General features: G+C 40.5%; 2 protein-coding genes across 5 annotated transcripts in view; both read left to right on the top strand.

Moving 5' to 3' along the window:
• Nucleotides 1–4,481: 4,481 nt before the first annotated feature.
• On the top strand, nucleotides 4,482–8,230 carry elp6 (elongator acetyltransferase complex subunit 6). Its single transcript, XM_042424316.1, has 7 exons — nucleotides 4,482–4,771; nucleotides 4,974–5,052; nucleotides 5,145–5,215; nucleotides 6,162–6,286; nucleotides 6,477–6,675; nucleotides 6,975–7,139; nucleotides 7,501–8,230. The coding sequence occupies exons 1-7, from the start codon at nucleotides 4,718–4,720 to the stop codon at nucleotides 7,624–7,626; spliced, it is 819 nt and encodes a 272-aa protein (XP_042280250.1). The 5' UTR covers nucleotides 4,482–4,717; the 3' UTR covers nucleotides 7,627–8,230.
• A 1,457-nt stretch (nucleotides 8,231–9,687) lies between these two features.
• The window catches only part of LOC121906435 (SREBF chaperone), a 35,936-nt gene continuing 19,100 nt past the window's right edge, over nucleotides 9,688–26,523 (top strand). The window contains exons 1-8 of one of the 4 annotated variants that reach the window (XM_042425317.1): nucleotides 9,688–9,910; nucleotides 18,127–18,327; nucleotides 21,225–21,345; nucleotides 21,695–21,852; nucleotides 22,613–22,833; nucleotides 24,001–24,106; nucleotides 24,686–24,858; nucleotides 25,897–26,023. In XM_042425317.1, coding sequence (XP_042281251.1) covers nucleotides 18,206–18,327; nucleotides 21,225–21,345; nucleotides 21,695–21,852; nucleotides 22,613–22,833; nucleotides 24,001–24,106; nucleotides 24,686–24,858; nucleotides 25,897–26,023 — 1,028 coding nt within the window. In that variant the 5' untranslated portion in view covers nucleotides 9,688–9,910; nucleotides 18,127–18,205. Of the gene's footprint in view, nucleotides 9,911–13,197; nucleotides 13,577–15,362; nucleotides 15,405–16,810; nucleotides 16,873–18,126; nucleotides 18,328–21,224; nucleotides 21,346–21,694; nucleotides 21,853–22,612; nucleotides 22,834–24,000; nucleotides 24,107–24,685; nucleotides 24,859–25,896; nucleotides 26,024–26,523 lie in introns of those variants that run through there. The other 3 variants (XM_042425315.1, XM_042425316.1, XM_042425318.1) reach the window with 3 other exon arrangements.

Genomic DNA, 26,523 nt, shown 5'->3' with positions numbered 1-26,523 from the left:
CCTGCATTATATAAGGTGACCATCGACTTGGAGCTCCACCTCGCCAAGAGGACTAAGTTGAAACCTTCCGGAAGTCCTCTCGCCCGCTACGACGTCTACCTCTACAGGGTGCCCAAAACCAAACCACGAGTCCGCAACGGGCCCCGTACCAAGACTATGAACGGCCCCAGCAGAGCTAAGGACCGAACCTTGCGTTGGGAGGACGACACATACCCGCCTTCTCCCCCTTGTTCTGTCTGCAGCCCCATCAGCACACACTCACTACCCACCTCCATGATCAACGAGCTTCACCGGTCGAGGCCGTGGACTCTCAACCCCTACACCCCTTGACGAACTCCTGCTCTAGCGTCTCGCTGTCCTGGCTCTCACCTTGAAAGTGTTTCTGTGAATGCACACATTTTTTAGGTGTTGTAGCTGAAGCTCTTATTCAGGGAAACTTAAAGTCACAATCATTTCTACGGGGTTTTGTTTCTATAGTTTGACGTATGTAAGGTGGAAATTAGTCTGGCTCGGCCCAGGACTCACATGGACTGTGAACTGGATGCTAGCTTGCATTTTGTTGAAGACGACTACCGGCCGTCTCTGGTGACTGCCACAAAATCTGGATTCCCAAAAATGAATCAGTTTCAGCAAATGGGATGCAACTATGGTGTCTTCAGGAAAGGAAATAGAGTTTTTTCAGGTAAAAAAAACCCACCCAATTATTGTTAAATTGCAGGTTTTATATGAATTTTCAAATGGTGTTAGTCTTTAGTTTGTCGACATAAACTGTTCTACTAGAGGTATAAGTTTAAGATACTAGAAAATATATATATTTATTTTATATTTATATATTATTAACTGATTAATAACTACTCATTTGACATGGAGAATTAGCTGACAATAACAATAATACATTTTATTTATATAGCATTTATGAAAACCGGTGATTGCAGAGTGATTTACAGAATGATACGAGAAATGAATAAACAACGAAAGGTAAAGATCAGATCACAAAAATAAAATGAGCAAACAGGACTAAGAGCAGTAATAATGAAGAAACTATTTATATAAAACAATATAAAAATTATGACAGTATTGAACCTCAGTGACTTGCCCAGGAACATCTCAGGGACTACAGGAATCAGACTTGTGATCTTTAGGTTACAGGAGAGTCTCAAACCAGAAATGTTGGTGAGAACTTTGGCAGAGGCCTTTATTTATACATTTGTGTATTTGTGCCAACAGTTATACCAGGACAAGCCAATGAAAGCACATTGGATTGTTCTATATTTCTCTTCTCAAGTGACACAGTGGCCGTACTCTGATACTGGTACATTCAACCCACTCACATCTGACTCAGCAGTACATAACTGATGTCTGTATACATGTGTAGAATATTAATTACTGTATGTGATACTTTATTGATCCTTAATGGAAGAGTTTTCTTGAAGACAGTGCTTGTGGCAGAAATCTGGTCCAACTTGAGTCTCAGGTTTGACGTCACATTACTTAGATATTTTTATTCTCAGAACTTGAACTCGATAACCTCAGACGTCTTTTCATATTGACCTTAATTTGCATGTAGCTGATTATGTAACTGATCCAGATTACGAGGCAGTATGTAGGCAGCGTCGGTGAAAACGTACATTAAGACACATCCATTTAAAGGATGATGCTTCAACTGCTAAACTGCTGACTGTTAAATGCAATAGCTTTATAATTTTCTTTGCACTTGTCAATATTTTTATATTAATATTTGATCAAATCACTGCATCATTGGCTCATAATGATGAGAATCTGGGTCTGCAGTTCTTCTCTCAGCTCTATGGAGCCTTTTAGCATCTTTCAGCTGCTTGTTTTGGATTTGCGGCTCACCACTTTACTGTTTTGGTTCAATCTCACCGCTTTCATCAACCTCGTTTCCAGCAGTTTTCAGCAGAATAGCGCCGATAAACCCACTGAGCGCTTCAGCACCAAACGGCTGACATGCAAAGGTATCATTTAACTGGTAAACATAGTGAAGCGTTTAACAGCTACATGAGAGGTGGCTGAGATCAAAGCGGAGCTAAAAGGAGAGTGAATATTTAACTCGCATACATCAGGTGGACACAAATACAACTCCAAATGAATGAACGATGATGTTGCCAGGTGTCTGCTGGATGTGTACATGTTGTGTTTACAGCTTGTTCCACTGCCCCCTAGTGGCAAAAATAAATAAATCAATCAATCAAAATGCAGCTTTAATGTCTCATTTTTGGATTTACAGTATTTTAGAGACAAATCAACAAAAAAATGACCAAAATTCACAAATGTCAACATTACATCTAATAAAACTAGATTTCCATGTGACAAATGTATATTTGCATGAGTTCTCCTCTTGGACTTGAGTTTGCAGAGTAAAGTGGAGTCAGTGTTGTGACTATTCCAACAGGAGTCCAGCTGCTCAGGGATGGTCTACTCTGTTTGAGACCCTTAAGGGTACTTACTGTGTTAGTGGTAAAGCACTATGAAACATATTTAAAGACTAAAATGCAGATTCATTGCATTTCTAGTCTTGATGACTGTGATATTGAGCTGGTTGAGAGTCACACACTGCCATCTGCTGATTCAAAAAACATGGTCAGTTGCTGATATTCTATCTCCCATCTTACTCGTAAATGTTTTATTCTGCTGTTCTGCAGAATCATGGATGCAAGATGGATGACCATACATTTAAGAAAAAGAAAATGAATGAGGATTTCTTACACAGACACACAGCTTTTGTTTGCATTAATCTTTAAGCACTGATGAGAAAAAGATTTTGGAGAAATTTTGGGTTATGTCACTCGTTCCACCTTGAAATAACCCGATAAGAGTTAGATTAAAACCATAATTTTTGTTTTGTTGTTGTTTTATTGAACAATGCTCCTCCATAAACAGCATCCTCTACTATGATTTGATGCTAATACCACTTGGGAAATAAAAACAATATCCTCATATTTGTATTCAGAGAAAAGAAATGAAGTGAGAGTGCTGGGTTGATGACCCAGAGGTTGATGTGTAAAACTACCTTCAACTAACAGGTATAACTACAGTGTAATATAAAGTACATACAGTATATGTCTTTATTCCACTCAGGTTAAAGAGCTGTGATGCTGAAAACATTAATCAGAGTTACGCTGATGCCTTAATGTCCCCCCTTTTAGTGTAGAATGGATGATGTCTGATTTATTAAGGTCATTTCCTCAAAGGTAACTCCACTTAAATATATAATGTTATGAGCGGGAAGCAGAGTGATAAAGACAGAGTATGCAGAGCCAAAAAAAGAGCGATTAAAGCCGTCCTCTGCTGAGTGTTTTTAAAATGTTCCCTGACATAAGATGATATTTCCTGTGTAAAAACCTCAACATACTTGACAATTAATGTTCCCATAATCCATCCTTATCTTTTTTTATTTCCTTATGGAAATATGAAATTTATTAAACATGAAATTTTTGATGGTTAACTAAGAATAAAAACACTTGGACAATCTCAATTTTATCAATTTGGGATGGTCGGAAACAAAAATAACTTTAAACAAATAAAAATAAATCTGATTCAGAGAGGAACACTGAAGAACAGAGTGCAGATTTGGTATCTCTGTGGCTGTGGCCGTTTGTCAATAATCAAAATCAAATTTCTTCCAAATGTAGAATCAGATCATGGCTCCTGCTGCCTCTCCTCACAGATGCATGCTGGTCCTATACCTGCCAACCTACCTATATAACGTGAGGTGCCCATAGTGATACCCAGTTCTCAAAAAATAACATAAAACAAAGCAAAATGGTAGTAAAGTAAAACTAAATATGCTAAACATGCAAATAATGAAACTAACAAATAACTAGCAAGATAAAAATCTAATCTAAATAAAGCAAATAAGAAGAGAAATCAACCACTCAAACCAAATACTATTTATTATTACTAAAACAAACAAACTAATAAATAGCTCCTACAGAGGCTGTCACCATTGTGATAGAAATCATGTCTTTACTGGCCTTTATTTAACCGTCTTGAATGTAACTGCTACTTGTACTGATACTACTAAAACTACTAATATTGCTTCTATCAGCACAGCTACACAACTGCTACCACATGTTGTTATACTACTGCTTCTACTGCTTCATTAACACAGTGTTACCAGCAGGCGGCTCTGTCTGCATCTCAACCAGGAAAGAAACACAACGAAGAAGTCGCCATGTGCTAGCAAAGATCGTCTATCGCGAAGCAGTCGCCTTCATCTGTTACCATGGAAACCATTCTGCTACAGACGTTGTGTTTACCAAAAATAACACAGTGCATGAAAATATATAATTTTGACATGAAAATTAAGGTTTTTGTTTTTTATGTGGTATAGACTGATTAAAATTCCCACGAATAGTTCTGAAACGCAAGATATATGCAGCAGTAAGATTTGTTAAGTGGTCGAAATTACTTTCCGCCACCAGAAATCAGTGCAGAGTGAGGCTTCCTGTTAAGCGCTTACTCCTCTTTGGTAGCATGCTAGTTGACGTTAGCGCCGCTGCTAGCAGGGAGAAAAGCTGTCTAACTAATTGATTAAAATAGAGTCTTTGACGTTACTTTTTAACCTGTGAATTTACAAGACAAAGTTTTTGAGTAACTCCTCCTCGCAGCACCTACTTTGTAACGTTATTTGAGCTCTCTTACAAACTGTCAAACTTGTGTTAATTACGTTACAGGTTAGCTAGTAAAGTTAGCCATGTTTACAGAGCTCAACAGCATCCTGAACACCACTCCCGACAGTTTCACACAGGTGATGATTTAACATTTTTAATTTATCTAGCACTGCGGTATGTACCGTAATACATTGCTTTATTAAGATATAACACACCCTCACACATAGTAACGTTACAACATGTGGGTTCCTGTTATGTGCAGCTATGTAGCCTGCAAATGATGCAAAATCCCTATTTTTTTCCTAATGTCATGTTTGTAACGTCGTCTTAAACCTACAGGGAGAATTTATCTTGGTCTCTGAGAGACAGAGTGATGCCTCTTTCCTCATTCACCACTTCCTGTCTTTTTACCTACGAGGTGAGTTGTAACAGCTGCCAGTGTGCTGTCAAAATCAGAGAAACATTTAATTCAGGTATTAAACCACTGCTGCTGTCTCTCTGTTATTTCAGCACGCTGCAAAGTGTGTTTTCTGGGCCTGGTGCAGTCCTTCAGTCACTACAGTGCAGTCAGCCAGAGACTGGTGAGTTTCTGCCGTGATGTATCATCATTTTAGGAGAAGGTTATTTTAAGATCTCGTGATATAAAAAATTGGCATTGCAGTCAACCAAAAATAATGACTATATTTAGCTGTCATTCACTTGAATCATTATCATTGTACCATATCCATTGTATGTGTTTCAACCTGCTTTAAAACACGCTTTTCTACTTCCATCCTGGATTATTCTGTATTACATAATTTTTTTGAACACAGGGATATTGCCAGAGTTTGTTATCAATGGCTGGTTGCTTCTAATGTAGATTGTTTAGAAAGGTCTGGAAATAGTTTGTGAACGTCAGTGATGCATTTGCAGTTTTGACACATCAACATCCTTTCGATAAAAGTCGTACGCATTTGTAACATGTATATGATCAGCTGCTTATGTACATGTTACAAATACTTGCTGACTGGCTGTATGTTCAATAAACAAGTCAGAATAAAAAAAACATTAAAAATCATCCTGCTGGAACAATCAAACTCACCATTACAAATCTCTTCTACTTCCATCCTTGATTATTCTGTATTACAAAAAAAAATGTCCAAATTCTCAGATCCCAGCTTCTAAAATGTGAATATGTTCTGGTTTCTATGATTGTAAACTAAATATCTTTAAGTTGTGAGCTGTCAAGACAAAACAAGACATTTGATGATGCCATCTTGGACTTTGGGAAACAGTGATCAACATTTTTCACCATTTTCTGACATTTTATAGACCAAACAACTAATCGAGTCATCGAGAAAATAATCGACAGATTAAATGATAATGAAAATAATTGTTAGTTGCAGCCTTATAGAAATGTAAGCATTTTCCATCATTGAACTCCAGATGACTGGATAAAATGATTGACATTGTCACATGAAGGTAATTACACCCTGAATGATGACGTTGAATCTTTGTAAATCTGTGCTGTGGATTGTGTGTCCTCAGGGTGTAAGTCTCGCACAGGCAAAGGAAAAAGGTCAACTAGTTTTCCTAGAAGGACTGAAGGAGTCGTTGTCTATTTTGGATCCTCAAGAAGCCAACACAGGAAGTCAAGCCATCGACTTCCTCAGGTACAAGCAAATCATTTATCATATGTTATATGATGTTTTTCTCATGTATTTTCACGAGTCACTTTGTTTCTGTGTTGCCTGCATATTTATATATTGTTATCATCATGCTATCAATTTATCATTTCCCTTGTATTCATTACCACTATGTGAATTACCTAAATAATAATCATGAATGTATCTCTGCCGTCAGGGATCCCGCTGTTGGCCTGCGGTGTCTGTACGAGTTCGTCCGCTCCAGTGTGAGCAGTCCTGGCGGTGGGGAAGAGGAGTGGGGACCCCTGGTGCTGCTGGTGGACGACCTCAGTGTGCTGCTGAGTCTGGGAGTGAGCGTCGGAGCCGTGCTGGACTTCAGCCACTACTGCCGAGCCACCGTCTGCTCCCAGCAACAGGTTGGATTCTTCTTGTCAAAGACTGTATAGCAGAGTGTGGATCGTGATGAATTAAAGCTATGACTTAAACGGCCAAATCTTTTCAACCAAATTTTTACATGTAATGTGTATGTGATGCGTTGCTAATATACATATCACAAAAACTTGCTGATTTGCTGCTGTAAAGTTAGAATAAAACTCACAGGGAAAAGTTTGTTCTCCTCACTATTGGAATTAATTACTTTATTCTTATAATCATTCTGCAAAAGCTCACATAAAAATTAAATCCCTTATCACCTTGACTTTGACTGTGACTACAGGGTAACGTGGTGATGCTGGTGCGCTGCGATGGCGAAGAAGACGAGGAGGACGACGGAGATGATGAAGGCTCAGAGAGACTCCTGAAGGGCCTGAGCCACCAGTGTAGCCTCGCTCTACAAGTACGGGGTCTCCCCACCGGCTACTGCAGGGACATCCACGGGCAGGTGTGTGTTTATGTGTTTGTACGGTGCATAAAGTCTCAGGCTGGGTTTTGTTACTACTACCTGTGTGTATATATATATATATAAGTATATTGACATATAAATTAAAAAATATACATTTCTCAACTGACCACAATTGACCAAACTGTGGGGAAACAATATGTGAACATCTGGATAACAGATTGTACCTTTTTAAGTATGTCTTGGTGTAATTGGTACACAGACATATCAGTAACTTTTAAAAGACAAATCAAATAGTGATACACATGGCATAAGATCTGCAATCTGTTTAGGACACATTATGAGATTAGGAAATCCTGCATTAATAAATATATGTTAACCTCCAGTATTCCTTGGTTTTCAGGTGGAAGTGTGTTGGAGGAGGAGACAAGCTGATGGGCAGCACACACAGAAGAAACTCTTTCAGTACAAGGTCCATGATAAAGGAGCGTCATTCTTTGCTCGTGGGACGTCCAGCGCCGTTCTCTAGTTCCACATCCAAGTGTCCTTGTTTGCCTTTTGCCTCTTCTACATGTGGCAACTGACCGGCCACTTTCACTGTTGTATGATAATATCACCAGACAATATAAACGATGGTTGATTAGTTGCCAAAGTGGTCGGTGAGTAAGACAAACTCACCAGCCGTAGCGAAGCTTTTGGCCGGTCGTGTCTGGACCTCACTCTGTCTGGACGGTGGGCACAGTGATCCTGCCGGTTAATAGTCTGCTCACAGACCTCTGAGTTGCTGCACACTTCTCACATTTCTTTTCAGCTATTCAGATAAGTGAAGTGAAAACAAAATGGTAATGCAGTCAGAATATCAGGCCAGTCTATCGTAGGTGTTACTAAAGGCTTGTGCTTTTGTCAGTATTCGGTCGTTTTCGTGTGTTGACTGTGTGCTTTGAATGCACACAGTTTATGTTTTTAATGGTTAGTGAACACTATGTGGCCAATGGACTGATAATTGTTTTTATTGGATTTTTGTCTACTGATTGGTTAGTTTTTCTGTTCATTTTTTCTGCTTCTTGTAATTTATTTTTTGTAGTTTTTTCCTAAATTATGTTAAAAATCTGCAATAAACAAAGTACATTGGTTGGTTTTGTGTTTGTTGAGAGACTACTTATGAAAAATTAAATGATTATTTCCACCCAGAGTCGTCTTACTCAGTGGTAGAGGAAGTAAAAGTAGCAATACCATGATGAAAAAATACTCAGTTACAAGTAAAAATCCTGCATTCAAAACCTTACTAAAGAAAAAGTATGTAAGTATTTTCATTTATGCAAAATGGCCCAATTTAGAGTGTTATATTTATCATACATGTATATATATGTTATTTGAATATTAAAACGAATTAATTGATGTGTACATATAGGCAGCATTTTAATGTTAAGGTAGAGAAAATGTTAACATACTATTGAATAGTCTGTAAACATGCATATTCTATGAATATGTTTTACATATAAAATAATGATCTGAAAAGTAACTAGCACCAGTGGTGGAAAGTAACTCAGTTCATTTACTCAAGTACTGTACTTAAGTATAATTTTGAGGTACTTGTACTTTACTTGAGTATTTCCATTTGATGCTACTTCATACTTCCACTCCACTACATTTTAGAGGGAAATATTGTACTTTCTACTCCACTACATTTATCTGACAGCTTTAGTTACTTCTCAGACGAATATTTGACACAATGGATAATATAACAAGCTATTAAAATACAACATATTGACATCTTACAAAAAGCAGTGTGTAGTCGGGGTCACACCAAATAGTGATTTTTCCCTCTAAACTTCTCACATGCTTTAATCTCAAAAAATGTTCAAATGATCCAATATTTCACCAAAAATAAAAGGTCAGAGAAAAAGTCCAAAAACTGAAAACAGACTTCTGTATCAGAACTTTTTCTTCTTTCCTCTCCCATTAATCATCTCTTGACCCCTCAGATCTATCTGGTGACCCTCTTGAGGGGCCCGACCCCTAGGTTGGGAACCACTGGACTAAACTGTATATAAAGTAGTTGAAACTAGCTCCACCTCCAGCAGCTACAACAGTAACATGCTGCTCTAACACTGATGCTTCAGTATTAATAATCTAATGATGTCATATATAATAATATATAAGTCAGAGGGACCAAACCACTACTTTAATGCAATACTTTAACTACATTTTGTTGTTAATACGTATGTACTTTTACTTAAAAGGATTTTTCATACAGGACTTGTAATGGAGAATTTATACATTGCTGTGTTGGTACTTTTACTTAAGTAAAGTAACTATAGCTGTGAAATAAATGCAGTGGAGTAGAAAGTACAGTATTTCCCTCTGAAATGTAGTGGAGTGGAAGTGTAAGGTAGCACAAAATGGAAATACTCAAGTGAAGTACAATTACCTCAAAATTCTAGGAAGTACAGCACTTGAGTAAATGTACTTAGATACATGACACAACTGGCCTTACTGCATGGATGCTGGTTGAATAAAAGGCTATTAAAACAGTGGAAAATGTTGTCGTAATGATGTCTGTGTCCACACTAGAGGTCGCTCTGTTCCTTCTCTCCTCGCCGCCGGGTGAGAGGTCGGAGTGGAGAGGTCTCTGTGGGATTTGACAACCAGTAGATTTGAAACGCTTCTCCTGCATGTCAGCATCCGATCCGAGGCATGCAAGTTAGCCTTTTGCTCATTTCCAAAACAAAGGAGTAACACGGCGGTTTTGTCAGTTTGCCCAGGAGGACCACAGCAACAACTCACATCGGGGATCTCTGAAGTGTGTCCAGGTACGTTAAGCAATAAACCCGCTAGCTTTAGCTGATGTTGCGAAAGTTAGCCCCGTGGTGGAGGAAAGCATGGGAGCTGTTGGATTGTATTATCACTCACAATAAAAACAGATACGGAGGCGGTGTTATGGCCGCAGCAGCAAGGTTGCACTCGCGGTGGCTCAATTTTGTTTTGCAAAAGCAGATATGTAAACCCTTGACATCCTAAATCACAGCAACTGACATCATCGTCACAGTGCTAACTAAACATGCTAACTTTAATTTAGCAAGGTAGCGTCGTTCGCTACAAGCTACTCTGTCACACTGACCATTGTTTTAATCCATTGTTGGTAACGCTAGACCCCACGACATATAGGATATGTGCCTATTTACGACAAGCCCATGTAAGTTAGTTAATTTGCAAAATAAATATAGATTGGGTGCGGGTTCACTGGGTTCATCGAGTGGCTAACAGAGTTAGCAGCTGCTAGCCAGCTAATGTAAATGTTAGCCTTTCACACGGTGCCACCCAATGTTGTCTGCAGAAACAAAACATGTACACAAATATGGTGTATCGTTTACTTAGCCAGCTGTGGCCGTGAATAGAAGAAATAGCAACATAAAGTGTGAAGTTGGTATTATGGCTTTTAAACTGCTTTGGTTGCTGGATAACTTAATTAACCGCTCGTTGGTTTGTCGGTAACAAACTTTTCAAGTTGAAAAAAAAATCCGATTTAACGTTATTTACGCTAATTTGAAAACTGGGGTCTTAACATCTATAGTAGCTAACTCTAACGGATGTTATAAAGGTCTTAAACTATTTGTTATGTAGTGTAAGTTGCAGACATACTGCATGATACTGGTCGGTAACGTTAGCTGGCTGTTTTTACTAACGCTAGCTAGCTTCAGCAGCAAGTTGACACTTGACAGCCGGTTCTCAAGAAGAGATTCGGTTATGGAAAAAAAGCATCAACGCTACAGGACAAACAGCGAAGTTAATTGGTGTGTTATCTTCGGAAAAAATGAGTCGCACATAGATGTAATAAGTTAGGTTATTATTTGCATGTGTTAGCTCAGTGGTTAATACGGCCTGCAGCCTGCCTGATGTCACACACACATACATGAGCACACATATTTGTACATGCTGATATAATATACACATAGATATTTATTCATATATTATAGGTAGGACACATGTACACGGCACTTAACATTCACACATACACTCATATGTTTCATCCTCTTTTTGTTGTTTATACTATTATCTATCACTATTGCTTTAACTATTTTAAAATAGCCTATTTCTTTTTTTCCATGCTGCATTGTAAAAGAGCTGAAACCTAAGATTTGTACTCTCTTACACTTGTGTGAAGAGATGTAACAATACAAAACTTGAAACTATACATCCTCTCATGTCAGACTATTTAACATATTGCTGGCTGTTTTGCTTGAGGTGTTTTTTTAAGACATCTACTGCCCTGATACATGCTTTGTGGTAACTGATGCACAGAATGTCTGCTGAAGGGGACATGGATGGATCAGTCAATCTTAGCTAAATCCTTCTGTTTTGTCTACACTATATGAAAAATGATTTATTTGGGCACCATATCAGGGACCCTTGGGCATCCTTGAGCCTGGCTTTGGGAACCACTGTGCTGGCTGGTTCTTGGCAGGTAATGTTGCGACAGGGTTGCATCAGCCCCATCATCCCAGCATGTGTTCACTGTCTTGTGATAGCTATTTCACCATTTTGTGTTAAGTTTAATGTGCTCTGTAGATGATAAAAGCAGTTACATGCACTAGAAAAAGATTATTTTTGGAGCTTTGCCAACTGTAACACTCTGTTGTTAAAGACATGTCCATTATAACCTCTTGGTATAATTCTCAAAAAAGCCAAGATTTAGTATCTATTTATTACACTTTATTTTGTTCTACCCACTCTAAACAATACATGAGAAAAAATAAACTCTTGTGCAGAAGCAGACTGCCTATTTGAAACACATCCGTTATTACAGTATGGTTACTGATTGACAGGACATTTCCCTCCTTTGTCATCGGCACTGGTTGTAAAAGGCTGTGTTGCAGTAATCTGCTCATCCATGTCGAGGTTGCCTCCACATTTACTACCGGACTAATGGGCTTCGAGAGGAGCATGCTGTCACATTACGCAACTATGGCACTGAATGTCGATGCAGTTATGTTACAGAATATGGACGCAGCGTAAAGCTCTCTGGAATGTTAATGGATATTTTTGTAGTTTTTTGGTTTACAGTAAAATTCACATGAAGACATTTAATATACATAAAGTTGCTGATTATGTCATTGGAAGCTTTAAGTCCTGGAGATGCCTTCAAGTTGGGCATTTTAGGAAGTGTTGAAAGGAGGTAAGCTGCTTTATTTGCATACTTTTTAAATCTCCCACTCCAGTGTTGAGTCTTTGCAAGTGTACTATCTTAGTTTTTAAAAAAAGCTTTCATACAGTTCATGCATAAGCTCAGTGCAGAGTTTTTGCTCACAGTAATATTGTAGGCATGTGGCTTTATAAATCTACCTTAATCTGCAAGCCACATAATTAAGCTGTAGAGAACCACAATGATCTCCCTAACTGAATTTGCACTTGCAATGTGAAACACTGCGTTTGTCATTTCACTGGGTATGTTTTTGTTTGCGGGTAAGTGCGCTAGCGTCTCACGTGACGAGGCGCATAGACCGCTCTTTGTCGGATTATTAGCTGTCTGGCACGTATGCGTAAAAGTACAGGGTTCTTGAACTGAGACGTTTTCCACGTTGTTGTCATAAAGATTTATTTGTGGCTGGCTGGCTTTGGATAGAAATGTTATTTTTATTTCATCAGCCATAGTAGCTGGTATATCCCACAAACACCATCCATCCAGACAGAAAAAAAAAAAGGATTTCCAAACAATCGCTGGTCACCTGCCAAAGTGGCTGAAGAGTACACAAACTAGCCAGCCTGAAACAACAATTACCCAGCTCTTGGCCCGCAGCCGGTCTGTTTTGCTTTTAAAGCCTCCCTCAAACTCTGTCATTCTTGAGACGTGAATGTCTTGGCATGCTATCACGTACAGGATAGACTGCCCCGCGAGCTGTGACCAGAGAAGGAGGGAAGCGGGTGGGGGGTGGCCATAGGGCCTGAGCGCTGCTCGCTCAATCCCGGATTAGTTCACTGACGGAGATGTTGCTGAGCCTTTGCCAAATCAGGCTTCGCCGCTACACCCACGTAACCCTCACAGAACACAGCGAACTGGAGAGACAGCTGAGAGATGGAGGCATTCATTGAAAGTTTTCTCTCGCAAGACAGCGAGCTGGACCAGAACCCGGCCGAGAGTCGACTTTCCTTCAGATCCGGAGAGCAGAAAGGCACTACTTCAAAGCCCTTCTCTGACCTTTGCAGAACCCATTGTGAAAGCTTACCGGGACGTTGCCGTGTTTACTGTATAGTGTATTTATAACAGCAGATCAAGAGACTCCTGGGCCGAATTCCTCCCAGGGAATGTTTCCGTTGCTCCCTGGGGGACGAGCCGAGCAGCCGCACACTTTGCCTGAATCGAGAAGGGAGCACTACGTAAACCACAAAGCACCTTTTAAGCTCAAAAAACCCAGCGCTGCTGCCTTCAGGGGACGTAAACGGCTGCGAGCCAGAGAGATAACCTGGTCTCCTATTAGCAGGTACGGTCTCAGAGACTCAAAACTGACATGACAGAGCTGTTGTTGTTGTTGTGTTTTGGTTGCCAAATAATACAATTCTGCTTTTTGGCACCGTGTGAGAAGCTGAGGCAGAGAGACTTGGAAAAGAGGCTAATGGTCTGTAGATTGTGATACTGTCCAGCTGCAGTATGTGTGCCAGGGCAGCCTGTTCAACATTGTAATAGAGGAGGGTGTAACTACAAACACTGATAGGAAATGCTGAACCTGTCTGTTGAGACAAGCTGAGATTGGGCACAGAAGATAAGAGAAACTGAAGACAGCTGATTCTGTTTGAATTGAGGTGAATCACCCAGAAGACAAAGATTTAATATATTACTGGACTCTGCTCTTTTTTATAAAAAATAAATCAGTGTTTTTGTATTGAGCACTATAATAATTTAATGCCTTTCAGTGGAATTATATTGTGTTATAATTAGCAACGATTAGTCGATAGAAAAACAATCAGCAACTATTTTGATATTTGATTAATTGTTTCAGTCATTTTGAAGTTCCAGCCAGTCATTTGTGAGCATTTGACTGCTGTTGTTAGTCTTATGCAATAGTAAATTGATTATCTTTGGACTTTTTTTGGACTGTTGGTCTAACAAACAAGGAAACTTGAACATGTCAATTTGGATTTTAGGAAACTGTGATGGACATTTTTCACTGTTTTCAAATGTTTTAAAGAACCAACGATTAACAGATTAATCAAGAAAATAGTCATCAGATTAATTGATAATGAAAAGAGTCGTTAGTTGCAGCCTTAGTTATAATTTTATAACGTTCTCCTGTCCTAATGAATGATTCTAAGCACATTGTAATTCAAAACTATGAAGTTTTTGTTTTACGTGTGTGATTTTGTGTACATTTGCCATATTGTAATATATATAATGATGCATTAAAGCCCTTTGAGGTCAATTTTAGGTGTGTTTTTAATTATAAATAGAATTGACTTGACTATACTTGAAACCAGAGAAAGATTCTTAACATAATGATATTGATTTCATCCATATTATCCAGCCCTTCCTTAGATTAAACTAATCACTAACGGTTGTTGCTGCTGTAGCCGGCTGGTTGGCTGTTGATGAGCAAAATCTCCTATTTTAACATCACTAATGAGGAAACAGGATAACTGTGGTGAACGTTGCTTCAGGGCTTCCTTGTTATGAAACTGATGGGCTCTAAATTAACTTCTTGTTTCTTGACTTCATGGCAGTGGCTGCAACTAATGATTATTAGGGATGTAGTCTGCTGGTCGACTGGTCGATTAGTTGGTCGATATGCTCTCGTCCGACTAATTTCTCATTGGTCGAATAATCTCCGTGTTATTTACATAAGGAGAAAAGTACTACATCAGTAGCTTTCGAGGATTAATCCATTATTTCCTGCGGCGGGAGGGACAGACTAACAAATTACCTGTGAAAAGGGGGGTGTATTCAAAACACCCCCGTTGTTTTCACAACTTTGAACTCGCCCAACCTAGCGGAGACTGCTGGGTCTAACTGTACTCAACGTTTACCGAACGTTTACTGAATCTGTGTTTCTCCATAATGACACAACGAGAACCCCCGCCAGGCCAAAAAATATATATTTTTTAATATTTGATTTTCCGAATGAACATCCATTCATCCGGAAATCGACAGCGTTTGGGAGTCTCTGTGCAGCGCTGTTCCGGTACGTGAGTCAACCTCTGTCGTTGCCTGGGAAACCACTGGTCGCGTGGTTCCGTTAAGGAGTATGTTTGCGTAGCGGATGGGAGAGAGCGAGGGGCAGAGAAGTGACGGTGGATGCGAGCGGGGCAGAGGAAAAGGTTAGTAGTAAGTTGTCAGTACAGTACAGACTACAGTGTTTAAGTTAATAAATGCTAAAAAGTCACGTCAATTGTTTCCCCAAATGCTGGAAAAGTGAAGGAGGTTGTTAGCTCCAAAGTTAGCAACAATGGGTTAGCATAACCTGAAGACACAAAACAGAGGAATACAGAACAGAGAAACGTGTGACTGCTGAGTTCACTGTGCACTCTGTCCCGTTAACCCCCCCCCCCCCTTTTTTTTTAATGGCTGATCAATTAATCATTTAGTCCATAAAATGTTAGAAAATGGTTTAAAAAAAAAAAAAAAAAGCCCAATGTGACGTCTTCAGTTTGTTTATTTTGTCCAACCAACAGCCAGAACTCACATGGCTGACAGTCACCGACCACTGAGCCCTCTGCCAATGTAACAGTGTGATTTGAAAGCCGCCGCCGCCGCCCCTCCGGTCCACACCAACACCAGGGCGCACCCTGCCACACACACACACACACACACACACACACACATATACACACACACCAATTTGGTATGGCCAGCCCAGATCAAATCTGCATGCCACACAGTAAACTACACCAAGCAGAGATTGACAATAGTGACAGACACTGCACTCACAAAAATACAAAAAAATGTTCTAATTCCAGTGTTATAACATATAAAAATGTATTTATTACTTTCTTACTTACTAAATGTTGCATAATCAATGGGATGGTGTACATGCAGATGGTGGTGAAGATCCGTCTCCCGTCCGTCTTTTGCGCGGATTACATTAGCACAAATCCTGCACACCACCTCACAAGTGAAGCGGTTAATTTTTTTTTTGTGAACAGGTTTGTTGTCGCCATAATGCGTGGTGATTTACCACCATCACTGATCGATATCTGCTCATATCTGCTGGGCTGACTGCTGTTTTTCTTTTTGTTTGTTTGTTTGTTTGTTTTTTAAATTCACTGGTATGTTCTGCAGTTACATCACTATGACAAGTATTTAAAATGTTTTTTTTTATAATCAGATGATCTGCTTAATGGAGTAGCTTAAGCAGAGGCTATAGGGAGGAAAAGTAAGGAAAGAGCAGATGAGTAGGTGAGGATGTGAATGGGTTCAAATGTGCAAAAAATAGAAATAGTAATTAATAGAGGAGTTTATATGATGATCGTCCATCGTGATGTTTCACTGCGGACATCGTCATATGCCAATCCAGTAAATATCACCCAACCCTACTTATAATTATATATATATAAAGAGAAAACCCTCACATTTGAGCAGCTGGAACCATGCATTGAATGTGAATTTTCATTATCAAAAGTGTTGTGAATTAGTCATTAATCAGCTAATTTTATTAATACAGGTCCTCCATTAAATGCCACCTCCTTGGCCAGCTTCTCCCTCTGTGTTTTCTACCTAAAGGGAAGTGGAAACGTTTTATAACAAAAGGCTGTTAACAGGCAACGTGGTGGCCGCGTTTTTACCCAGGTATGATTTATGAGACAGCTTCATCTGTTTGCTTCAGTCTAGTTGCTCAGCCAGAGTTGCATGCTTCTTACAGGGAGGGGGAGGTTTCTACACCTTTTTGGCTGCTGAATGAGGTGTCTGTTTAAGTGCCATCTAGCATGTGACCCCTGTATGAGCTGGTTCGAAGGAAAAACACACCCTGTCTGTTCTCAGCGGCATGTGTACCAACACAAGGAGTATGTATCTAATTAGGTGTTTAGGACAGAGCAGTCCTACAAGAGTTGGCCTGCGTGTGTGTGTGTGTGTTGCCTACTGCGTGTGTGGGGATATACAAAAGCATTAGTTCCGATGAAATGCAAGGTGATATTTATAAAAATGTACCCCTAGGCTATAGTTTCGTTTCACACATATATTTATTAACCCTGTGCTTTCACTCTAGAAGACTAGATCACACTTTGCCAAAGCTGCACAAAGCTCTAAATCTGTTGTTTTAATGATAGAAAATGTTTAAAAAATGTTTCAGCATTGGGATACAAATCTGCAAAAATACACCATGGGGTTGTCAGCTGTGCCTATATAAAAAGTATATTCACCATCTACTGGGTTCTACACAACTGTGGCTTTCCAGTGATGCATCTAAAAAAGTTGAAAGCACACTTATAACTCGGATGAATTTATTTTAACAGATGAAGATCAACGTTTCGGCAAAGTGCCCTCTTTGAATCATTCCTTAGTCAGTTCTCTGAATATTAACTGATGGTTAATGCTAAATATTCACTGGTTGCAGCTCCTCAAAAAAGAGGATTTTTGTTTTTCTCAGATTTTTAGAAATGTAAATTTAATATTTTTTGTTTTCTGTCGATTAGAAACACCTGATGGCGTAGACTTGTGATTATGAAAATAGTCTGTGTATGAAAAATGACACTTTAACTGTCTTTAAAACAGCAAGTATTAAATATTTTCTTAATTTAAGAAAATATAAATATCATTTTTCAACACACATCATCAGCACAGATAGACTTCACACTACACTACATTCCCCAACTGGGTAAAATTATGCTGTTTAGTATAAAATTTGAGAATTATATCAACTGTCCATGACTTAGATGTTCAGGTGAATGTGTGGGGAATACACACTATGAATATGGTGGCTTCTAGGACGTGAAATAAAACCTAATAACTGTGAGTTTTGCTGTGTGAACTCCACACGTATCCTCATATTTGTGACGCCTGGTTAAACCATCTGTTAAACTGTCGGCTCGCTTGCTCCTCCAGGTCCCTGGATGCCCCACGGTGCCTTGTCCTCGGCCGCCCAGTGCTTCCCAATGGCCGGGAGTTGACCCCGCCCACCAGGATGACGCTGCGCGAGCAGCTAAGGGAGAAGATCTCGGCGGCCTTTTACCGCCACGGGCTGCTGTGCGCCTCCTACCCAGTACCCATCATCCTCTTCACATCTGCTAGCATCCTCACCTGCTGGTAGGTATTCTGACTCGGATTAAGTGTTTGTTTTTTGTTTTTCTGTGCTCAAAATTTAGAGCAAATGCTATATGTTGTATGAGAAATAGACAACATCTTGTAGTACAATACAAAAGTGCCCTTATAGTACAATTTGGTTGTTTTTTTTAGACTAGTGTTTTTAAAGGAATACTTAACTGAAACTCTATCTGGAGTAATCTAAATATCCAAACAGTCATTCATTCAATCACCAATTGAATAGCTGTGGCTGAGATTGACACTAAAATGAGAATAGCTGGTCCACCTTAAAGGTCAGTCCACCTTAAGTGAGCCTGGTCAGGTTAGGCTAATCCCTCGTAGCTAACTTCAGGCTAACTCCCTTCACTTTTCCAGCAGTTGTGGAAACAATAGACGAGATTTTTCTTGGTCTTGAGAAGCTGCAGCATTTATTAAATGACACACTGTAGCCTGTACTGTACATTTACTGCCAGACTGACAACTTCTTCCTCTGCTGTGCTTGCATCTTTGCACTCGCTCAACCACACGCTCACTACGCACACACATTTCACACTGCCCTGTTCCTTAACAGAGCCACGCTACTCTTATAACAGTATCTTTTACATAGATGTCCTTTGAAGAATGAGGAGAGGGAAGATGACTCAAAACAATTCCATTCCCATGAATATAGTGCAAACACTGAAATATGCAACTTATGACCGAGCCTCCGAGCTATGAGGAGGTGATAGTGACAGAGGAGTGGTGAATGTAGTTCTGTTTGGCAAGATAGATTAGATAGAAAGATAGATTTAGTCTCTGTGAGGGACTGATAGTAGGGCTGGTGTTTGGATTGATGCATGACTCCAGACTTGTCTTTTTCATCCAGTGTAGACAGAGTGAAATGTAGAGAAAAGTGTTTTGACAGAGGAGACAAGTAGACTCATATGAACTGGCCATCTGCACACACATAACAGCCCTCCCCCCCCCTGACACCACGATACAAACATTCACTTAACACGTGCACACATCCACTCTTGCTAAACTGCTGGTCAAAAGAGAGGACATAGGTCAGAGAGTTTCATCAGTAAAGGCATTGTAAAACAATCCCCCCTGAAACGCACATGTGCACCTGCTGCATGCCGTCCTCCCAGCACCTTACAGCAGGGGCGCTGACCAAATGCTTGACTGACCCCCAGACGGTGGCGAAGCGAAAGAAAAGAGCTGAACGACGAGGATGTTAAAGGGAGTACTAGAGCGCGGGGCTGTGAGAAAATGGCTCTGTGAGAATGGGAGGCTTGTCCCTCCATCTGCCTGTCAGGAGGGGGGCCGGCGCCGCACAAAAGAGGCCTTTGTGGAGGTACAGTGACCTTGGAGAGTGGGGGGAGGCAGAGGGGAGTCAATGGAGGGAAGGAGGTGGGAGAAAAGCAGAGAGAGAGAGAGAAGAGAGCTTTCTATCCAACTCTAAAAGAGAAATTAGCAATATTTGTACTAATCCAACAGCTGAAATGACCATGCACTGTCTGCGTGGAAGTTGATAATGTCATTGGTCAATACCAGTGACTCAGCGATTCCATTATCAGCCGCCGAGATTCACAGCCACAGTGTCGCAACCGGTTTCATGACTCTTTCAATCCCCTACGTCCACACTAAGCCGTCTGTGTTTTACAAAAACAACAAAACTGTGCATCAAAAACCTGACATCTGGTAAGGAGTGGCTCAGAGACAGCCCAGTTACTCCTTTACTCCTCTGTGATCACCTATACTGTGTTTCTTCACAGCCAAACTCACAATTTAGTTGTTCTCATGTTTGTATTTTTCTGTTTCTGTTGTCAAACAACAGAACAAATATAAATATGTGGTTTGATCGTGGTTCATATAGACGACCTGTCAACCAGGCACTGGTAAATCTGTTTTTGAGTGAGAAAAAACTCAAGCATAGGATGGAAAGAGGGCTTAAATGGAAAGATAAATATGTGTTTTGAAATTCAAATGGCTTAATGTGAGCACACTCTTACTGTGCTGTCTTTGACTTGTCTCTTTCTTATGTGGCCTTAGCGACAGCCCTGTGATCAGCTGTGGTTGAGGTGTTGTGTCCCGTCTCCATCACCTACTGTTAGCTGATAATAACATAACTCTTGAATAATGTCAGTCTGACAGTCAGTGCTTTAGTGCTGCATGTTTTTCTCCCACAATTGTGATTTTTAGAAGGGTTATACACGATCAGCAAGCAGGAAGAAAGCGTACAGGCCAACAGAAACAAGCTCTTTTCTCCATCAGAAAGACAACAAAAGGCTGTGTAAAGCTTTGTCCTGTTATCTATCAATCTCCTCTGGCACCAGTGAAAGCTCAGCCCGTGATTCTGGGTTGCCCAACACTACCATTTCAAAATAAACTTACTAGCCCTACACACACACACACACACACACGTACAAACACACACACACACACACACACGTGGTGCGGTGCTCACAGGGAACTTGTTTCATAGGGACCCACCCATTTCCAGGAAAAAGAGGGAGTGGGTCGCTCCAGGTAGTATTTAATCTGGCAAAGAAAAGCAGGAGGCCCCGCTTCCATGTTGTCAGAAGTGTTGCGCAGTGAACACACATCACACTTCAAACTGAAGTGCTCACCTTTACCATGACAGCATCACCAAGGAGTGTGTTATTATACACACACGACACATTGGAAAAAAAAAACATCCTTGCAGCAGTAAATCTAATGTTGTTCTCTTTCCTTATATTTCTCAATTTTAATGTCGCAGATGCTTAAATATCAGCTGAATTTCCTCGTTGAAAACATTTCCAAACCGATCAAATCAGCTTTGAAGAGCTCAGTCATTCTCACACTTGTGCTCCATATCTAATATTTACCCAGTGACCCCCCCCCCCCCTCCTCTCTTTCCTTTCTCTCCCCCTCAGCTATCCGTTGTTGAGGCTTCCCCTGCCCGGGACAGGTCCTGTGGAGTTCACCACAGGGGTGCGAGACTACAGCGTCCCTTCCCATGAGCCACAGGGAGACCTCGGAGAAAGGCCCGACTGGGTAGGAGAAGAGAAAGCTTTTTAATTTCCTTACCTTAAAACCAAATCCTCATCCTAACATAGGATTAATTCTAATCTTTAACCACAATCCTCACCCTACCCTAAAGCACTTTCATGCAAACTAGTTTGACAGTAAAGATGGAGGCTCATAAATAATGTAAGAACACAAAGTGACGGCTCACTTGTCAGCAGTAGTAGTTGGGTTCGCTTGTAAGCCTTTGAGATCAGAGCACAAACAGCATTCCTAGAACACTTTCACTGTTTAAGGACCGCTTTTTTCCGTTTCCCGCGTCTCTGAACGTGTTTCTATACGTGTGTGTTGTGTGTTGTGTGTTGTGTGTTTGCTGTAGTATCGGGGCCCTCCGGTCGCCTACATCCAGCAGGTGTTGGTGAAGGCGGCGGTGTCTCCGTGGGACAGCAGCCTGGTGCCGGTGGACATGTTCCGATCGCCGCTGGGCCAAGTCTTCAGCCTGCTGGAGGAGATCCGCAACCACGTCCACTCTGACGGGTAAACGTCCACACATACACAACGTTAGACGACAAACCTGACGTCAAACTCCACCAACACCTGAACACAATTGTCCCAACTATAAATAAAACTGCAACTATTCTTCCATAAATACTTATTTCTGTTTCTCGAGGCGAAAGCGAAGTTCTTTTTTTTCCTCTCTTTCTTTTAGTGAAGTTAAAGATGAATGAATTATTGTATAAAGTCCCCCCCCCCCCATCTCTTAAAAAGTGTAATTTTTAAAAAAAAAAAAAACATTGATCTGTCCCTTCAACACGTTAGCCTGTTCAAAGTCAAGCCATGAACCCAAAACTAACCTTTAGAGAAAGAAAGAAAAACATCCATGACCTTGAGTGATGGAAAAAAAAAAAAAAAGCGCTCTATTGATTAAACTACAAGGTCTGACTTTGCCGGGCAGGTGCTGTATTGGAGCTCTTTGTTTGTTCGACAGCTGTACTGTACCAAACACTGATATGAGTGCTGATTGGTCAGACAGCTTCTTGTTTTGCTTGAAGCTTTTAAAGTGCAGCTGATCCTAATGAAGTCTGTTTAAAAATAAAACCTTTTCCCAAGAGTAAAATTATCGACATGGATCTTCCCTCGTCTAATTATCTTTACACAAATTGATATATTATCTCCTGTTGAAATGGTAATAAGGATAGAAGCTGTTGGTATCTACGATCTATATTTACATCAACTACTCCTCGCCTCTGCTCCTCTGTTCCTCACCTCCGTCTTCTCCTCGTTCGTCTCCTGTCAGCTCGGGGGTTCGGAGTCTGGAGACGCTGTGTCTCCAGGTGACAGACCTGTTTCCAGGATTACGGCGGATGCAGTCGGTGCTGCCGGAGCACGGCTGCCTGCTCGTTTCTCCTGGAAACTACTGGCAGAACCAGCGCGAGCTGTTCGACTCGGACTCGGACCTCCTCAAGACCATCCAGAAGCACGAACCTAAAGGCCTGCACACCTCTGCCACGCTGCGAGGTAGGGATGAGGAAGACTAATAGGCTGCCTGCACACATGCTAATAGAGAAATAAATGTCTTTGTCCCATTTTTCTCTTGCCTCCAGGATATTTAGTGCCTCCAGTATTTTTGTGTGAGCATTTCTTTCACTCCCCCCCGACCCTCGAGGTGTTTTGTGTGCATTTGTTCTGAAGAGTGTGAGGATGAGTCACGTGTATCTGTTACCTGTCACGCTCCCATGAACAGTATTTCTTACAGACTCGTGCCTCGTCCCAAAAATATCCCGACTCAATCAAAAATGACGAACCTGTTTGAACTTGTGACAAAGTGCTGTGAAACATCACCCATTTGTCACATTTGTCCAAACTTTTACAGACAGAGTTCGTCAACTCATCGACTCGTCTCTGAGTTATGTGGATGTCAGAAGTGTCATATTCAACCCACGAAATTCCATCTATTCTCAACTCCTCCCACCACTTTAGACTTATAGAAAATCTATTTTAGAAATGACGGTGCAAAGTAAAGGAGTGGAGGTTATCCAGGGTCCTTTTTCTACTCTGCTTTGTTGGAAGCAGTCCGCTATCATTCAGCAGGAGAATTGTAGGGAGGTAGTGAGCAAGGGGATTAGTGGTATCAGCTAAACTAAGAGGCTTTCATATTTACAGAGAACAAGCAGTTTCATTCCCTGGGAACTTATTTAATTCTCTTAAAACTTTGCCCACTGACATAGTGAACCAAATCACCCTCTCTGGCTGCCCAAAGCCAGCTCAGCATTCTGCCTCACCTTCCAGCTCAAGTGATTTAGAGGTGGGGAAGCTTATTCTAGAGCCGGAGTCAGGGACAGCTCGGCTGCCAGATACAGTCAGACTGATACTCTTGTTCACATCGAGGTAATGTAAGACCTGTCAGTCTGCTGGCAACCTGCAGCCTCCACTCCCTCCCAGCCCGCTCTACATCAATGCAAGTTCATAAAAAAAAAAGGCATCACACCCTTTATGAAGCTCATTAAAATTAAATGGCACACAAATTTTTTATTGAGCACACTTCAAGAGGCGATATAATACAACAGCCGTAGGAATCGGCTGTTATATAACTGCATAACTACTAGACAGGCGACTAATGAATGACTATTGATTTAGATTTTATTTACACTAATGTGCTCTGCTGTGTGCATGTGTGTGTTTCAGACCTGCTGTTCGGCGTTCCCGGGAAGTACACAGGTGTCAATCACTACAACAGGAAGAGGGTGGTGACATACACGATCACTGTAGTGCTGTCCAGCTACGATGCAAGGTCAGTTGAATGATGCAGAAGAGGAGCAATAAATAAGCAGTTTTTCTCATGAGCCAGAAACCAAATAAAGCTTGTTTCTTCTGTGATGAGTCATTCTTTAGTGTTGTGCATTTAAGTGTTTTTACCTATTATTTCAATCTGAAGTACAAGCTTAGTGATTATTCTGTTTTTCTGTCAGATGCAGAATAATTTGTTATGCAATTATCTTTACATATCCTCTATTAATCCTAAAGAAATACACCTTAGTGCTTTCTAAAAGGTGACTCGAAGCGTATTACCGCAGTATTTTTAATCTGTTATAAAGAATAACAAGGGTATTACTGAGAAGAGCAGTTCTTTACGGCCTCTAAAATCATCTGAGCTGCAAGAAACCATTTTTACCACATCGACAGAAACATTCATCAACATTCGGTCTTGACCAGCTGCATAAACAATCCACTGGCCTGAGATAGAGGCCAGTTCTCATCATCTCATACTTGGCAGTTATGGCAGTCAATCAGTTAGTTGGCTGCATTTGCGTTATGGATGATGATGATGATGATAATAATGATGATGATGATGATGATGGGTGTTTTCCAGGTTCCTTGGCAGCCTGCGGGCTCGTCTGAAGCAGCTCCACCCGTCAGCCAACTGCAGCCTGAGAGACGACCACATGGTTCACGTCCACTTCAAGGAGGAGATCGGCATCGCAGAGCTCATCCCCCTCGTCACCACATACATCATCCTTTTCGCCTACATCTACTTCTCCACACGTCAGTCCCAGACTTTCCTTCTCGCTTTATTTGTTTTGTTTTTTTTTCCTCCTTGTTCACACAACTTACTCACACCGCTTAATCTTTCAAATGTGCTAAAGATCTCCTAGCTCCAGTTTGCCTTTTTGTGTACGCACGTGCGTTTGTGTGCCAAGGTTGTTCCTGTCTGGTGCAGGGATAATCCTCACGCAGGAACATTGCACACCGCTGTTAAGAACGCACCCAGCTAACCCTCATTGACTCGCCAGTACAAACATTAGTTCAGAGGGGCAAACACGCACATACTCAAAGTACACAAAATTAATATGCACATCTTAAGCTGATTAGGTAACTAAACATTTGGCAACTTGTTAAGGACTTTAATTTCAAATGTCATGTGTAAAAGTTTAACAGTTTTGATCATTTTATTGTTTTTATTTCAGATTTTAAAGGTTCTTCTTCTTGTCCAGAAATTAATTTTATTCCCTATTTGCTGGCATAGATATCAAATACCATTTCCTTATGTTAATCAAACATAAAGAACATTTGACACACATGTGGAAACTGGATCTTTACAGTGAAGGGATTTTAAAAATATACTTAGGTGAGGTTTCTGAAGGATTTAAAAGGTTTTAAATGTTTTTGATTAAAAGAATTTGGATCAAAAGTCTGTGTTTTTAAAAGGTTGTTAATACTGTAACAATGTTGGATTGTAAAACCTAAATACCTCTGAGAGTTTCTCCACTGTTAGCTTAGCATTTATTATAGTCTACAGTTCATGTTTATTTTAATAGCAAAAATGCTGCCATATCTCAATAACTGGCATCTACTGTAAATATTTAAACTTAATTTCGTTGCACTTGCAGGAATTCTGTTTTGGAAATCCAGGCGCACGATTGTGGCAGATCCCCAACTGTCATTTGAAAGATTTGTTACGTTTTGTGAATTTGTTTATTAGTAAATAAACAGGACTGAGAGTGCATCTGTCTCCATGGTCGAGGTGTTAAACAGGCACAGTTGTCCTCAACATGTCTTCCTCTTCTCCTCTTCCTCTTGCAGGTAAGATCGACATGGTGAAGTCCAAGTGGGGTCTGGCTCTGGCTGCTGTGGTCACAGTTCTCAGCTCTCTGCTCATGTCTGTGGGATTGTGTACACTGTTTGGACTGACACCCACGCTCAATGGAGGGTAGGAATTTTTTTTCCCTGCATACTTCAGTTTTGGAAGATTACCAAAAAGAGGTCGTGTCCGCGTCCTCGTTAGACCGCTTTCAAATCAACTATTAACCCTGAGCGGTGATAACTTTCCAGAAAAATCTCATAGTGTTATCAACTGCTGAGAAGCCTTCGAATTCACTGATCCGTTACTGGATTTCCTGGTTTGTATTTCATGTCTTACCAGTACCTGAAGCAACACACCCCCCCCCCCGCACTATCAGAGCCCCTTTCATTGTTTCAACACAGGGCTGATTTTAGTCTGAACATCCGCTAAGTCAGTTTTCCTGTCTGTCAGTATATCTATTTATATATATTTTAGATGTTGGTGTCTGAGAGAATGCTTGTAGTTATAGTTTCAATGTTGGAACGATATCTGCAGCTCCTCATTATACTTTAGTTATTGACATTCAAATGAATCCTGTTAATATTTACAGCTCGAACACACCGTTTCAATTCATCTCTTATCTTTTT

Source organism: Thunnus maccoyii, chromosome 10 (genome assembly GCF_910596095.1).
Source record: "Thunnus maccoyii chromosome 10, fThuMac1.1, whole genome shotgun sequence".
Taxonomy (NCBI): domain Eukaryota; kingdom Metazoa; phylum Chordata; class Actinopteri; order Scombriformes; family Scombridae; genus Thunnus; species Thunnus maccoyii.
This window is presented reverse-complemented; position numbering and strand designations above follow the sequence as displayed.